At 45.5% G+C, this 13,951-nt stretch overlaps 1 protein-coding gene across 1 annotated transcript in view; it reads right to left on the bottom strand.

Moving 5' to 3' along the window:
* SLC25A48 (solute carrier family 25 member 48) overlaps nt 1–13,028 on the bottom strand; it is a 63,942-nt gene extending 50,914 nt beyond the window's left edge. Inside the window, exon 1 of the mRNA XM_026063535.1 lies at nt 12,995–13,028. Coding sequence (XP_025919320.1) covers nt 12,995–13,028 — 34 coding nt within the window. The remainder of the gene's footprint in view (nt 1–12,994) is intronic.
* Between the last annotated feature and the right edge of the window lie 923 nt (nt 13,029–13,951).

The following is a 13,951-nucleotide window of genomic DNA, read 5'->3' as shown; positions in this document are numbered from 1 at the left end:
GAGAGCTCTGGAGCTCTGCTCTGTAATGAAGAGCTTATTCGGACCCATATCCTCGTCCCACAAAAAGTTCAGGGCATTTACTATTGCCTGTCTCCTGCCACATGGGGATTTGGCTTGTAGGTGCTCCTACCACATATCAAAGCTCTCAGAGACGCTGGAGAAGGACAAAGTGCAAATACCGCAGCGCGTTTACACAGGTGCTGGGTGCGGCGGGGCGCGGGGCAGCAAGGTAAGGCAGGTTCACAGCAAGGCTCTTGAAAGATTTCGGGGCAGATAAAGAAAGGTTGGGATGCCATTCCCAGCTCTTATTTGGTAAACCGACCAGGGGGAAAAGCAAACTTCAAAAGCCTCCATTGCACAGCTGATGACATTTAGGAAGAAAAGGAAGATTGTTGCTTTTTTAGGAGATTTATGAATGTCATCCGTGTCCACGGGTGTAATTTTCCATTAAGGAAAAAAGAATTTCAGAAGCAACATATGGACCATGCAGTAAAGGAGTTACCATAGCAACCAGCCTCCTAAAAATCCCTATATATGTATACAGAAATCAAATGCACGTAATAATTTATGGCCTCGTGTCTGAACTCATTTATAAATCCCATCTTTCCAGCATTTTCTTTTTTGCCTCTTAAAAGTCTAATTCATGCTTTAAACATCAGCTTACTGTGCTGCTTTTGAACCCGGACGCGTTTTGCAGTTGAAAGTCAAAAGCATCGTGACTGACAGTCACCGACAACAGAGAGAAATCTCATTTAGCTAATTCAAAATACTTACTTTAAGCATGAAAGCACAGTTACGGGCCCAGAATGAATTAAGCTCTAGGAGCACAGCTGAGATGACATTCAGGCTCAGAAAATTTCAGATGGTAAAAATAAACAGATGAAGGGCTGTGAACTTTGGGAACGCATTTCAAAGAGAAGGCGATTTAGGAGAGCGGAAGGGAGCTGGGGGGTGACAGCCCGCTCTCCTCCACGCCGTGTGGCACCCTCTCCTGCGCGGGGCCAGGAGGGACCGGCCGTGGCACCACCGTCCCCCGCAGCCCCAGTGCTCCTGCGACCACCACCTCTCTTTGGGGGCTCTCGAGAGATCTTCCTTCTTTGCTGCTGGACACCTCAGAGATTTAACAAAGGTGGATTTATAACATCTAGTAAAACGGAAACTCTGCTGTTGAGAGTGGAGGCTGGGATTTGTAGACAGTGCCAAAAAAGACCTTCTCCTGACACAGCTGGCGGTGGGAGGGGAGGGGAGGTGCTTCGACCTCGTCTTCCAGATCCTGCTTCAAAAGATGCTGCAAGGGGACAACGCCTCACCCGTGTCCCCTGCGGCATCAGCACGTCCTTTTGGCTGGCCAGAAGTTGGGGGCATCAATCATTAATTCAATGTAAATTTTACAGACAGGTCACTGTCTTTAAGCTGACAATCTTAAACGCCGAGTTCAGATAGAAATCAGTAGTGAAGAGTGGGGTCCTGTTACCGTACCCAACAGCCCCCCAGTATGATTCAGGTCCCATTTGGATATACCTTGAGCTGGGAAAGGAATCAGTTAAGTGAATAATATCTGAACGAGCTCTGCCTACCTACTGGTGTTACGGGGGGGGGGACCATCAGTGAGCTTCAGCACATGCTCTGACCAAGCAGCGTAAAGTTGAGTCTGTTAAAACTGTTTTTCCATCCCACCTGGCTCCCATTACTGCTCGTGGGAGCTGTCTTTTTGTGCGTAATGCCAAAATCTGAACTCCTGTTTGTGGGATGCTACGTCCCTGGTGTACAAACAAGACTCCTTTCATCACAGGAACAGCCTGTCCAAGGAATACATTCACTTCCATTTCAAAATAAATCATTTGAAATGTTCAGTGAGTACCTTGCTCATCGCTGAGAGATTTCACAATCGCTCCTGCTTCCAAACGCGGCTCTTGCGCCTGCTCTGAGCAGGAGCTGCTGCAGGCTCCACGGAAAAGCAGCCGAGTGCAGCCTTTTAGAGGTTTTGTGCATGTTGCCTCCACTTATATCCTTTTAAAACACTTCCCAACTGCTCATTCGTTTACATTTCAAAGCGAGTTGAGCAGCTGGTGAGAAGACTGGCAAGAGAGAGGTCTTGCAAAGGCCTCTTCTGACAGAGTGCATAGCTAATACTCTTAAATAGACATTTATCCTGCACTGAACTTTGACAGAAAGTTAATAAAATCACATTCCTAAGTCCCTGGAGCACTTGTTCTTGATGAGAGCTATTTCCATCCCAAGCTTCAGCTCTCTGCCTTTGGCTAATTTGTGGCAAAAAGTTGCTCAAGAAGAGACTGAGCCATGATTTTTCTGATGTGAGCAAAGATGCATTTGTTCTCCCTGAGCAGAGATCAGTGGTGTTAGAGAGCAAGAACAAGGCCTAAACTGTACTTAAATCTTTTTTTTCAGTCTGAATGCAAAACTAGCTTTGCTCAAACTTCATTTTACTCTTCTGTTGCACAGACCCTTGCTTTCATCTTGCTCAACCTTAAAATGAAAGGCATCTCTGGGTGAAAGCCCAGATGGGAAACTGTCAGCCCAAATGGTGGCAGTCCCAAGCAAAGAGGGAGAAGGGGTCCTGGGATGGACACCCCTCACCTCTCCCCAGCGCACGCACGTCCGCCCTGCGGAGTTCATACCCCTGCGGTGCCTCCAAGGATGGCGATGACAGTCCTCACTTGTCAAGAAGCCTGGCAGGGCTTGAGACCTGGTTTTCATAAGTGCACAGCGTGTGCCGTGAAGCCAATAGGAGGGTTTGCAACTGAGCTTCTCATGAGTTTCACATGTTTGGCTTGACTGTCCCCTCCAGCGCAGCATCCCAGGAGACCCAGTGCAGTCGAACCGCCGGCAGCACCGTGGTGGCCAGATGAGAAGGGAGGGCAGGGCGTCTGTCACTGTTTCCATTACAACTACCTATTTTCTGCAGTGTCTCTAAGGATTGTAAATCTTCACTTCCACCTGCAATGAGGGCCAGGAGTTTTCTGTCTAGAAGAAAATTCACTGGTTTTGCTTGTTTTGTTCTTCTGTTTAGACAGTAAGGGAGGTTCTCCTAAATAATGAGGGTACAAAGTCCATGCCACATCTGGATCAGGCTGGATCACACCCATGCCCTGTCTGCTTGAGATGAGATTGAAATGGGTTATGTCCAGCGTGATGTGCTGTGATTTACAGCTGCCTTCTGGGGGGGGCAATGGGAAAGAGCCACAAACCTGGCGGTTACAGGAAGGGCCTTCCACCTTGTCGCTCTGCCCAAGGACCGCAGCTGGCAGCACCAGTGCCACCCACCCTCTCTCCCAACCTCAGCTCCACGGCGGTCATTGCTGAAGGCTGGTGGTGGAGAAAAGCAGCACAGTCCACAGGGATGAAAACGGCTTGTTGCAACGTTTTTTCTAGATCACATTAAGTCATAAATAGCAAAACAGATGGCTTGTAGGAAACATGGGCCCGAGCACCGGCCCGTTTGCAGGCCACGGGAGAGCCACGCTAGTCGCTCACGGAGGAATGCTGCAGTCCCACCCTCGTCTCACGGAGACCCTGGGGTTTTATGGATGATATGAAGTTACGTAAACGTTTCTTTGGAACAGTCACTCTTGTTGCTTATGGCTATACAATATTCTTTCTGGTGGCTGGACACAGAACACTTTTCCTTAATACCTTGTTCATTAAAAAATCCCTTAACACAGGGAACGGCACATGTCTTTAGGATTACAACTGAGAAATAACAGTTCTGAATAGGGCAAAAACACAGAGATATTTTAACTTTTGGCAACAACAACAAAGAACCAGCAACAAGAAGACGGCAATGAGCAATGTCTCAGGGCTGGGTATTTGGTTTCTTGTTCTGCAATAGGATTCCTGCTTGATCTTGCATGAGTCACTTCTTTCTTGGGTCCTCGCTTTGGCACCTGTAAAAAGTAAAGATAAAAACTTGGATACTGCTGCACTCCCTGCTTTATTGTGAGAGAGAAACAATTTAGAGGCACAGCGATGAAGGATTTGTGCAGACCCCTATGACAGAGAACATATGCACTGAAACAGCAGAGACCTTCTGCTTCACAGAAGAAATTACTGTACACACAGAGACCACGGGCTTTTATAAACTGGATGTCCTAAAGATGAGCTCCACTGTCTGCATGTAGGATGCCAAATGTGAGGCTTAAACATTTTGATTCCTGTCTGTTCTGTGTATTCCAGCTTCTCCTGCTGAAGAAGAACCTGCCAAGGTTGAGGCTCTGATTTGTGATTTGCACACAGAGAGGGCAACATGCAAAACCTGCCGCCTCCTTCTGACCTGCTGGGCAGAGTCCATCCGTCCTCAAAGTACAAGATCCTGAGGGTCCAGACTCAGCAGTAACAGCAGGCTTCCTGGAGCACATGGTGTGGCTCAGGTCTTTACCCAAGTCAGTAAAACAAAGTCTGCCACCACTTCTGGATCCAGTTCAAGAAAGCATCTCTAGGAAAGTACTTATACCTCCTTTCATATGAGATTTAAACACACGCTCAGGTGCCTCCTTGAACAAGGATATCTCTGCACAAGGTGATGGCAAGAAGCTGGCTTAGCTCATCCGGCAAAGAGCCTAGTATGCAAGTTTCCCAAGAGCTGGCGTCGTGTCCTGCTCAGGCCAATGTCCCTGCACCCCACTGCCGCAGATTCAGCCCCAGGCGTTTGAAGAGAGGCCATTCATGGGACAAATTGCTATGACCTTTTCAAAGCCCTCCCCAGGCTAGAGATGCTGGGCCTGAGAAGAGTCATTTGCCAAATAATTTCTTAATGTTTGAATCTTCAGGCGAAATTTGTCATGCTTTTAATTTATTATAGAAGAAAAGGGGAAGCTCTGAAAGTTTTATGATTTTAAAATGTTCTAACATTTATTTCAGTGTTTCAGTTTTTACTGCAATTATCTTTGTGGCAGAGGAAATTTCTCAGAACCAAAAGCTAATGTTGCTTTCAGCCACTAATGCATTTTCAATTAGTGTTAGAGAAAGCTAAAACTATCCTTCTGCTGCTTCAGAAGTGGAGAAAAGCATCTGGTACACAAGTGTGCAACATTAGAAGCAAACAGTACTGAAATACACCTTTTTTTTACTAACTGTCTCCCTTTTAATGGGTCATAACTTCCCTCAGCTGATTTTCTCTTGAGCTGGAATTCTCTCTGCAGGCTTCTGGGTAAGCGTTTTGTGAAAGGCCATTTAATTATTTTCAGACTCAGGCTTGTAAAAAGAAATCTGTTCCTTTCACACTGTTCTAATCAGACATGCTGAATATGCATCTCTTGCAACAGCTATTCAAATATACATTTCTTTAAACACATCCGTAAGTGCCAGGTTCTCAGCGTAAACTGGTGCGGTTCCATCAGCAGCACTAGCAATGTTCAAACTTGTGTCTTCAGATGGTCTGGGTCTCACTTCAGGGCTCCATGTTCTTCCATATCATGCCTGAACCTCAAGTGAAATGTTTTATGCTCTTATAGAGCCACTTAACTCATGGTTCTTGTATTTTTCCCCCTTGGTATTGTTAATAGTTTACATCCACTTCTGGCATTCTATGATATTTATTACAACTGTGGAAGACATGACATCCAATGAGTTAGATCATGTTACGACACTTCCTTGACCTCTCTATCAGCATGAGAATAGCAAGAGGTTGATTGCTTAAGTGTGGGCAGTTGTTTCTTTGTTGCTGCATTTCAAGTAGAAAATTCTGCATGAATTTCATGTTTTGAAAATTAGTGTAAATATAAGTACCAGCACAGGAAACGTGCTGCTTTGTGTTCCGAAATTTTTATTGTATAATACTTCCCCCTGCGAACACCTGTTACTTGATTCCTGTGATTTTCCTCTCCAGTGATGATGCCTGAAACGTGTTACTTGGTTCGCAGCCCCTTTGCTTCGCAGAAGACGGAGCGTGCACCTTTGCGGGGCCGAGACAGCCCGTCGCGCCTGATGGAGCACGGCTGTGCTGAGCCCCCGGCCGGGCCGACCCGCCGCACACATGTGCGCCAGGCTTTGATCTCCTCCTCCATCCGCGGCTGCCGTCGGCCCTGCCCTTGCCTTTCATGTGCGGAGACGAGGCTCCGGAGATAGCGGATGCGAGCCCTGGCCGCACATGAATCGCCGCGCAGCGCGGCGAGCGGAAGCGCGCTAGTAAACAGACTCTTCTCGCTGCTGTGTGATCACCTAAGAGGGAACTATTTTGATTGCTAATATCCTAAGTGAAAATGCGGTAATGTAAGGCTTATTATCTTTACAGAGCGCATCAATCCATGAGCAATGAGTTAGGAAATAATCTCCTCGACAGAGATGTGAACTCTGATACGACCATCTCCCATGATGCAGAGCCATTTGCTGTGATATGTGTCCAGACACACTGGACTTGCTAAATAAGGTTTTTTTCCCAGGCATATATATCTGGGTATATGTTGGGAGGTGAAAACGTCAAAAGTCTTACATGACAGGCTTGTCCCATCATATGGATAAGGGAAACGGACTAATAGGGGAATAAAACCAGCAAGAACCCAAGTACCGAACAACCAGGACGAGGGAAACGTGCCTCATCCTGGAGGTAAGATGAACATGTTAGATTAACATAAAAACATAAGAAAGGCTATAGTGGGCCAGACTGAAAGCTTACCTACCACAGTAGCCTGTTGTCAGCCGTAGCCAACACTGTGCGGCTGAGGACCACGTGATCAGATCACAGGACCAGCACAAGCATATGCCCCCAGGGCTTACTTCCCCAGCTGGCAGGCTGCTTTTTCCTTAAAAACTCCACATCTCTTGCTCTGTTTTGTTCCTTTACTTCCCCAAAACATCTTGGGTCACTATATGCCCCAGGGCTCACAAAAGGGAGCCTCATAGGTGCAGTGATCAGGTCCGGTAAGTCGTGCCCTCCAGCGCAGCACATGCCGTGCAGCCTTCATGCCCAGCGGCCAGAGTTGAGGGACTCGGGGACGGCAGCATTAGTCACCTCTGTACCAAGGTCCCCGGAGCAGTTCTGTGTTTATGAAATGTTGCAATGAGTGTTTTGTTTCTCTTGGTCACATAAATCAATCTCACTGGCTTGGCACTACTTTTCCAGAACAAAGAATTCCCAGAAAAGTGGAACCCTGCTGATGGGTTATATAATACAAAAGGATGATCCTGCCGGCCACATGGTATTTGCAGCACTGAGTATTTTTTTCTCCAGGATACAACCAGGATGCTAACAAAAACAACACATGGAAGACCTCACGGTAAGTCCCAGTGTCTGCTGAAGAGTACATAGCTCTGCTTTGGGTCCTAAAGCAAACACAGATACACCTAAAATAATTATCCAAAGAGAACAACTGAGTCTTGAGAAGGAAAGGAAGGCCTATACCAGCACAGGAGACCAAAACAGCAGGTCACGGCTGTGGTGCACACGTGGGGCTTGCAGGGCAGGAAGGTCTCCATCTGCCAACGCAGTAAACCCTGACCTCCCTGATGTCGGTGCCTTGCGGAAGCTGCCAACCAACACAAGCAACAGAAAGGTGAATTCGGGGCACCACAAACCGAAAAGAGAGCAAAATGAAGCCTCCCTTCCTCAAACTAGACTGGAGGGAATTAAGGAGCTGTTTTTCTAACTGGGAGTGCTGCAGGCAGCCCTGGGCTAAGGCCTTCACAGGCACCATCAAAATATTTTGACAGACTTTCAAGTGCAAGTTTCTCTAGGGCAAAGAATCCCTTCTTCCAGGTCAGATCACAAGAAATGACAAACATCCTTCTCAGCTACAAAGCTGAATATTTCATGTCCTTCTTCGATGGGCATGTTTTGTACTGAACACAGGTGATACAATACAAGCATCCAGAAGCATGTCCAAGCAGAGAGATGAGGAAAAACCTTGATTTTTTTGGCAATGCACTCAATGGAGAAAGAGGTGACTGAGCACAAAAACACAGCAAGAAGAAACTGAAAAAGCAAAACCTCAATATAGCAGGAACATTTCAGACTAGCTTCACACTATTCAGTGTGCTGGATGGCACACCTACTCTTGCGTGCTCTAGCAGAATTCTCCCTAATTACTAATATGGGTTTAATTAAATTTGTTGGGTTTGATTCCTATAATTTTTCAGAGGAAAGCACTAAGGAACTATAAGTGGATAGGAAATTATTTGGTTAGGCTCTTTTTTCCTTTTTCTTTATTTCTGCCTCAAAATATCTCTGGCAACTTATAAAGGACTTTTCCATTGATATTGGCCATTCAATATGTGCTTCCGAGATTTAGGTTTGCCTTGTGATATTTACCAGTTTGCTCCATGGAAAACTATATTTTTGGACGGACTGTGGAAATACACCCAAATTCAGAACATAGATTTCAACATCCCCCAGTTCGAAGAATTCCAGATTCGCAGCTGATCTGTTTTCCAGACTTCTCTCTGCACAGTGAGCTGAATCACAGTCTCCCCAATGACAGACACTAACATCACTCCAGAAAACGTGCCCTCCATTTGCAGGACAAGATATAATCGACCTGGATAGGAGCCTTTGACTCTTGGTCAACCGGTCGCCTTGGCCTGAGCTGCTGCTGGCTTGATCCCCATGATTCCCAGGCCGGGTTGGTGATGGGATGATGATGCCCCGGGCACAGCAAGGCTCACCACTGATGGGAAAGCACCGCCCGTCACGCCACGAGGCGAAGGGTGGCCTTCCCCAGCCGTAACTGGTACCGTTACGTCAGCAGGAACTTTACTCTCAGTTTCGGCTCAGTCAGGCCATGGCTGAAAGCCCCACATGGCCTTTGAAGAGAAAAGTTTTCACAGTGTGCCAGAACTGAGATTGGTAATTCCCCGTGGGAGGATCTGCAAAACCACGCGTAGCCGACACACGTGGCCCCGCAGAGCCCGGCCGCGCTCAGGCAGTTCCCAGGGTTTAAGGGAAATCAATTATGTTCACCTGTCACATTAAAACAACTCAAGCACCATCCATCAGTTATCCAAATACCTCATTCCTGGCACTTGTTCAAGCATCTCCCTTATCAAACAAGATTCTTCTCCTTGAAGGCTGCAGGCTGGTGGGGAACCTGGGTGTGCTCAATTAGATTTACGGCTGTCAAAGGTGACATATTCTAATAAAATCGTTCCACCTTCCTTTTCCTTCTGTTCACCTAGTACTTAGCGGACGGGTCTGCTAATGAAATATTGGAGTACTTGCTTAGCTACAGGTGTGGTTTTGGATGAAGAGAATCACGGCTTCATTTAACTTTGCAACTTAAACATATAAACCAACCAAACAGAAAAATCAGAAATCAGAAGCAGCTTTATAATAATCAGAAAAAGCCTTCTGATTATTAAGGGAAAAGATCAGAAACTCCTCAGTGAGGTATTTCTGCACGCCAAGAGCTTATAATTGCACAGAACAAACCTTCCCAAACTTCATCTAGGACTAAAATTAACTGATTCTTCCCTGCAGATTCCAGTATCAAACCTGACTCCTCTCCAGTCCCTCAACTGCAAATGTAATTAGTAACTGTGGAGCAGGAATGGGAGAAATTCTTAAATTAACCTTGAGGAAGCAGGTAGCAGACTGCAAAACGGAGTCTGCCCAAGTGGTTGTTGCCAGCTGAGACATCTTATTTGGACTCTTTTCTGTTGGAGAAATCATGTAATTCCTCTCACCACAAACTTACTCTCTAAGGGCCTGATCCAGAGTCCATAGATGTCAAGGGAAAACTTCCAGGGACTGAATTTTCTGTTATTTAGGTGGAAATCGGGAAAACACAATACTTTCCATACAGTCACGACTCCAGAGTATATTCGCAGCTAAGCCTTGGCCGCTTGGTTTCAGCCCTACTAAAGAATTGTGCAGCTTTATGTCAGTTTTTTTTAAGTAGACGCCTTCAGAAAACCCTTAGCATCCCTCATCAGTGACTCAGTGGCTTTACACAGCTGTTTACTCTCTTCTTCCGTGCAAATAGTGCCCCCATCACATCTCATCAGGGACTCTCATCTTCTGCAGAACTCAGAAAGAAACAAGTGGTTCTTCAAGGAAGCCGTAAACACACTAAATTAACAACATGCTTTTGGGGCTTTTTCTGCTGCAGACTGTTCTGAGAGGAGTACTCCTAAATTAGGCAACCTGCAATAACTCTTCCCAAGTGCCATTTTAATTCTACAGGGAAATCTGAGAACTGTGTACAAGTTCCTTCAAGTGCCACGTCAGAAGCATACCCTTAAAATGATAAATACGCATGAATTGCCTGCTTTCTGCATGGCGCATTATCTGTCTTTGCTGGGTTATATATGGAATGGAAAAAATATCATAATCACAACAGTGAGTAAAGAAAATGCCATCAGGTCTCTGAAGGCAACATGGTTTGGTTTTGGTTGATGTTTATTATAGGCAGAGAGCAATGTCGCTAAAGGCACCCCCTGACCTCCATGGTCATACTATTTGTTGGTTGTTTATACGTTTTCCAAACTTTCTTGTGCTGAACTTTTTCTGTATTGTGTGTCTGAGCCTCGGTGACAATTTGAAAGTTTCAGCTGGAATGGTTTAGACATTTACACAACGAGACTTGTTTTGGTCCATTAGCCAAAAGATGAACTGGACAGTCAGCATGTGCAAGCGGGCAGCACCCACTTCCCCAACGTGCCCAGCTCAGACTCAACCAGCCACTGCAGGATGGCTACAAATGTCAGCTGGGGAGACCTTCCCACACTAGCGAATGCACCACCAGCGCAGCAGCAAAGTGACAAAAAGTGGGTTTCTCAAAGCTTCCGGAAGAGGTGCTTGTTCTGCCATCAAAGTTCATAAGACTCAAGCATCCAGATCCCTCAGATTTGCTAATGCCACCCCCTGTACACCCTTTCTCTCCAGACTTTGAATATCTGAAATGACTAAATATCAAGAGCAGGAAAGTGGATTGAATAGACACATCCTATCCTCATAAAAAATCCCTCCTGTATCTCTTCTGCCCATAAGCTTTAGCACCATTTAACTTTTTTCCCCCTTAAATAATAATAAAAAAAAAAAGTTCCCATATTTAGATTCCTCTCCTGTGAATCATATTCAGAAGGTTTTAGAGGACCTTTCATTCTCTCTCTGCCTCACATGTTAATCCAAATCTCTTTTCTTAATTAAAGTTTTACTCTACAAGAGTCTTTAACCTCCGTTCCTAAGTGACAAAATCAAATACAGCTCCTCTTGATAAGGAAAATTCATTTCTGGCTGATTGACAAGTTTAATTAAATACCAATATTTTCCTTTAATTGCTAGATCGTTACCAAGACAGCAGCTTCAAGGATTATCATGGGCGCACAGGGAAACGGTACCTAAAGATTTTGCAGCACAACTTTTCCTTGCTGCCATCTTTCCCTTTCCCCAAAGCAACCGTGTTTGCTCAAGATTATCCCACCGAGGAGCAGGGGACGGACGGGCGCTGAGGTCCAATCACGCTGGAGAAGCCTGGCCGTGATTAGGGCACTGACCTCTGAGGGCTTCACTGCGGTCCTGAGTGTCTTCCTATAGAGACATATATGGTCCTATGTGTCAGGTTAAGAGACTATAGGGTCTCTTTAGAGTCAGTGAAGAAAGGAGTGATTCAAATCTTTGAGGTCCTAAATCACCCTTGCTCCTGCCCTTCCAACCAGCCAGATGAGCCCCGGGCCTCGACAGCGGATGCGCTTGCACAGCACGACGGCAGACGTCCCCTTCTGTCTGTCTATGGGTCCGTCGGCCCCTGCTCTGTGCGAGGATCCCCCTTCTCCCTGCTCTGCGCAGCCCATGCCCCACCAGACCTGCCGTTTTTTTCTTTTGTTTTTAATTTGCTGAGGTACAAAATACGAACGGCCGAACCTTGCTCCAGACACGTCTCTATTTATGCCGAAAATTGCAATTAATAACCAAAAGACGGCGAACTGGAAACTACGTTATAAAAAACATCCCGTTCCCATTCCTAGGGCTTCTCCCTATTACGACATTCTGCAGTGTTGCAACATCGAGTTCATCGTTGGAGAAAGTGGAAAAAAGCTGGTTATGGTTCTGTTGTACCATCACAAGCGCCAACAGTCATTATCTTTCCAAAATCATCATATGTCTAGAGAAAACAGGGTGGCCATCACAGACTAGGGATTCTCTAATTAATTCAGACTTTCTTGCTGATGAATCACTGCTTATTTCAGGCTGCAAACAGGCATATGAGTAACTCTGTGCGTATGCAAGACTCCGTTTTCAGGGATCTATTCTTGACACTGACTTGAATAAACGATTTGTGAATAGTAGACAATTACAACGCTCTGTTTCCAGGTAGCTACACTTTACTTTGTTAGGTTATTATTTTTTTAAAAAACAACTAAACCATAACAAAAAGTGGCTCTGGGCTTTCCTTCCACCACACAGCTAAGCTCCTTCCTGTTGCTTTAATGCTATTTGTGGCACATGAGTCAGCCACCGGTTTTGCATAAAAAATAGAGAAATAAAGTGAGTCACATGAAAGGTATCACAGTAATGATCTTGGTGACAGCAAAGTCCAGAGCCAGGTCGGATAAACTTACCTAACAAGACCTTCCACTGTCTCAGTAAAGCATATAATACACCTCAGGTAGGAAAGCTACCAAATAGAAAGCTACCAAAGAACTCTGTCAAAGAGCGATTACATCCTAAGTCTTATTATCTTGACACAGATATTGTCATGATGCCAAACTATTCATCATACCCTGTTAAGATGTGAAAGCTGGAACTTCTCTCTGATTTTGTTTATGTATCTTAGGAAACTGTTTATCATTTCCCATCTTGTGCATTAAAGGGACACTATTTAATACGTACTAATGAGAGTCTGGTTTTCACATGGTCTTTACCATAACGTGGATGACATACACAGAAGCGAGATACATGGGGGGATCCTGGTCGCTGACCATAGCGAAGGAGGGCTCCTGCCGCCTTTCCTAGGTTTCTTTCTGACCAGTCATGCTAAAATTATAACATCAAGTCACAAGTTCACTGGAGCAGTAATGGAGCGGCAAGGTCAACATCACTTACCATTAAAACCAGAACAGTTGTCCACCTCGTTCATCCCAACGTGGACAGGCAGAGGAGGGCAGTGCTCTGTCCAGAAACAACTTTCAGAGAGCCATTCCCTTACACACACCTTGATCTGCCCCATTTTCTACATACACATTTGAAGCATATCTTGAATACAAATATTGACTTATAATTCTCACTAGGCGCCTTTACCAAATTTGCATCGACATAATGTTAGTATACGCCTGTGATTAGATCAATATTACAAGCTAATCTTGCTTTTCACAGTTCCCCTTGAGCTCAGTTCTAGCAAACAGTTCAGCTAGTCTAGTACAGCAAAACTCACTGGTCTTCTGGCTTCCTTTGGAAATCCTAAATCAGATACCACAGCCGCTGGGTCATTTCTGCATATCAGTACACCCAAGTTCAGCCCACATTAAGTCAAGTAAACATCATAGGCCAAAAATGTCCAGCATCATATGTTTACAAAGCTAAAAACCAAACACGCCAGCCACCAATAGGTTCACCAAAGGGCAAGCTTAACACCTTGAGGTGCACTTCCAAGGCAATATAAGGGATTTCAGCCATACCACTCTCTTTAAAACCACTGGAAGTCCTGAGACTGACTCTCCACACACATCACGGGCAATGTCAGACTTTAAGAAGTTCCAGAAGCTCAAAATACAGCTCAATTTCTGTGATTTATTTAGCAACGTATCCCTGCATCCCCTAACTCCATTAACGTGCTGCTGGTTTCCTATTTAACATGCACAGTGGGCTAAGCTGTTAGGTATTTTAAAGCACGACCCTATGTGCCACGTTAATCGGGGCGATCTTCATACGACCGAGCTGCTCCTCCTTTTTTTTCTTTTTTTGGAGGATTTGACTAGTGCTTCTCCCCTTTTTAAAATCCATCTCCCTCAGCAGCCCCCTTTCGCCCCCAAGAAGGGATCGCCGCTAGCGCTGCCGGGACCC

This window comes from Apteryx rowi, unplaced genomic scaffold (genome assembly GCF_003343035.1).
Source record: "Apteryx rowi isolate R43461 unplaced genomic scaffold, aptRow1 scaffold_2, whole genome shotgun sequence".
Lineage (NCBI taxonomy): Eukaryota > Metazoa > Chordata > Aves > Apterygiformes > Apterygidae > Apteryx > Apteryx rowi.
The sequence above is the reverse complement of the archived record's forward strand: the minus strand, read 5'-3'. Positions and strand labels throughout refer to the sequence as shown.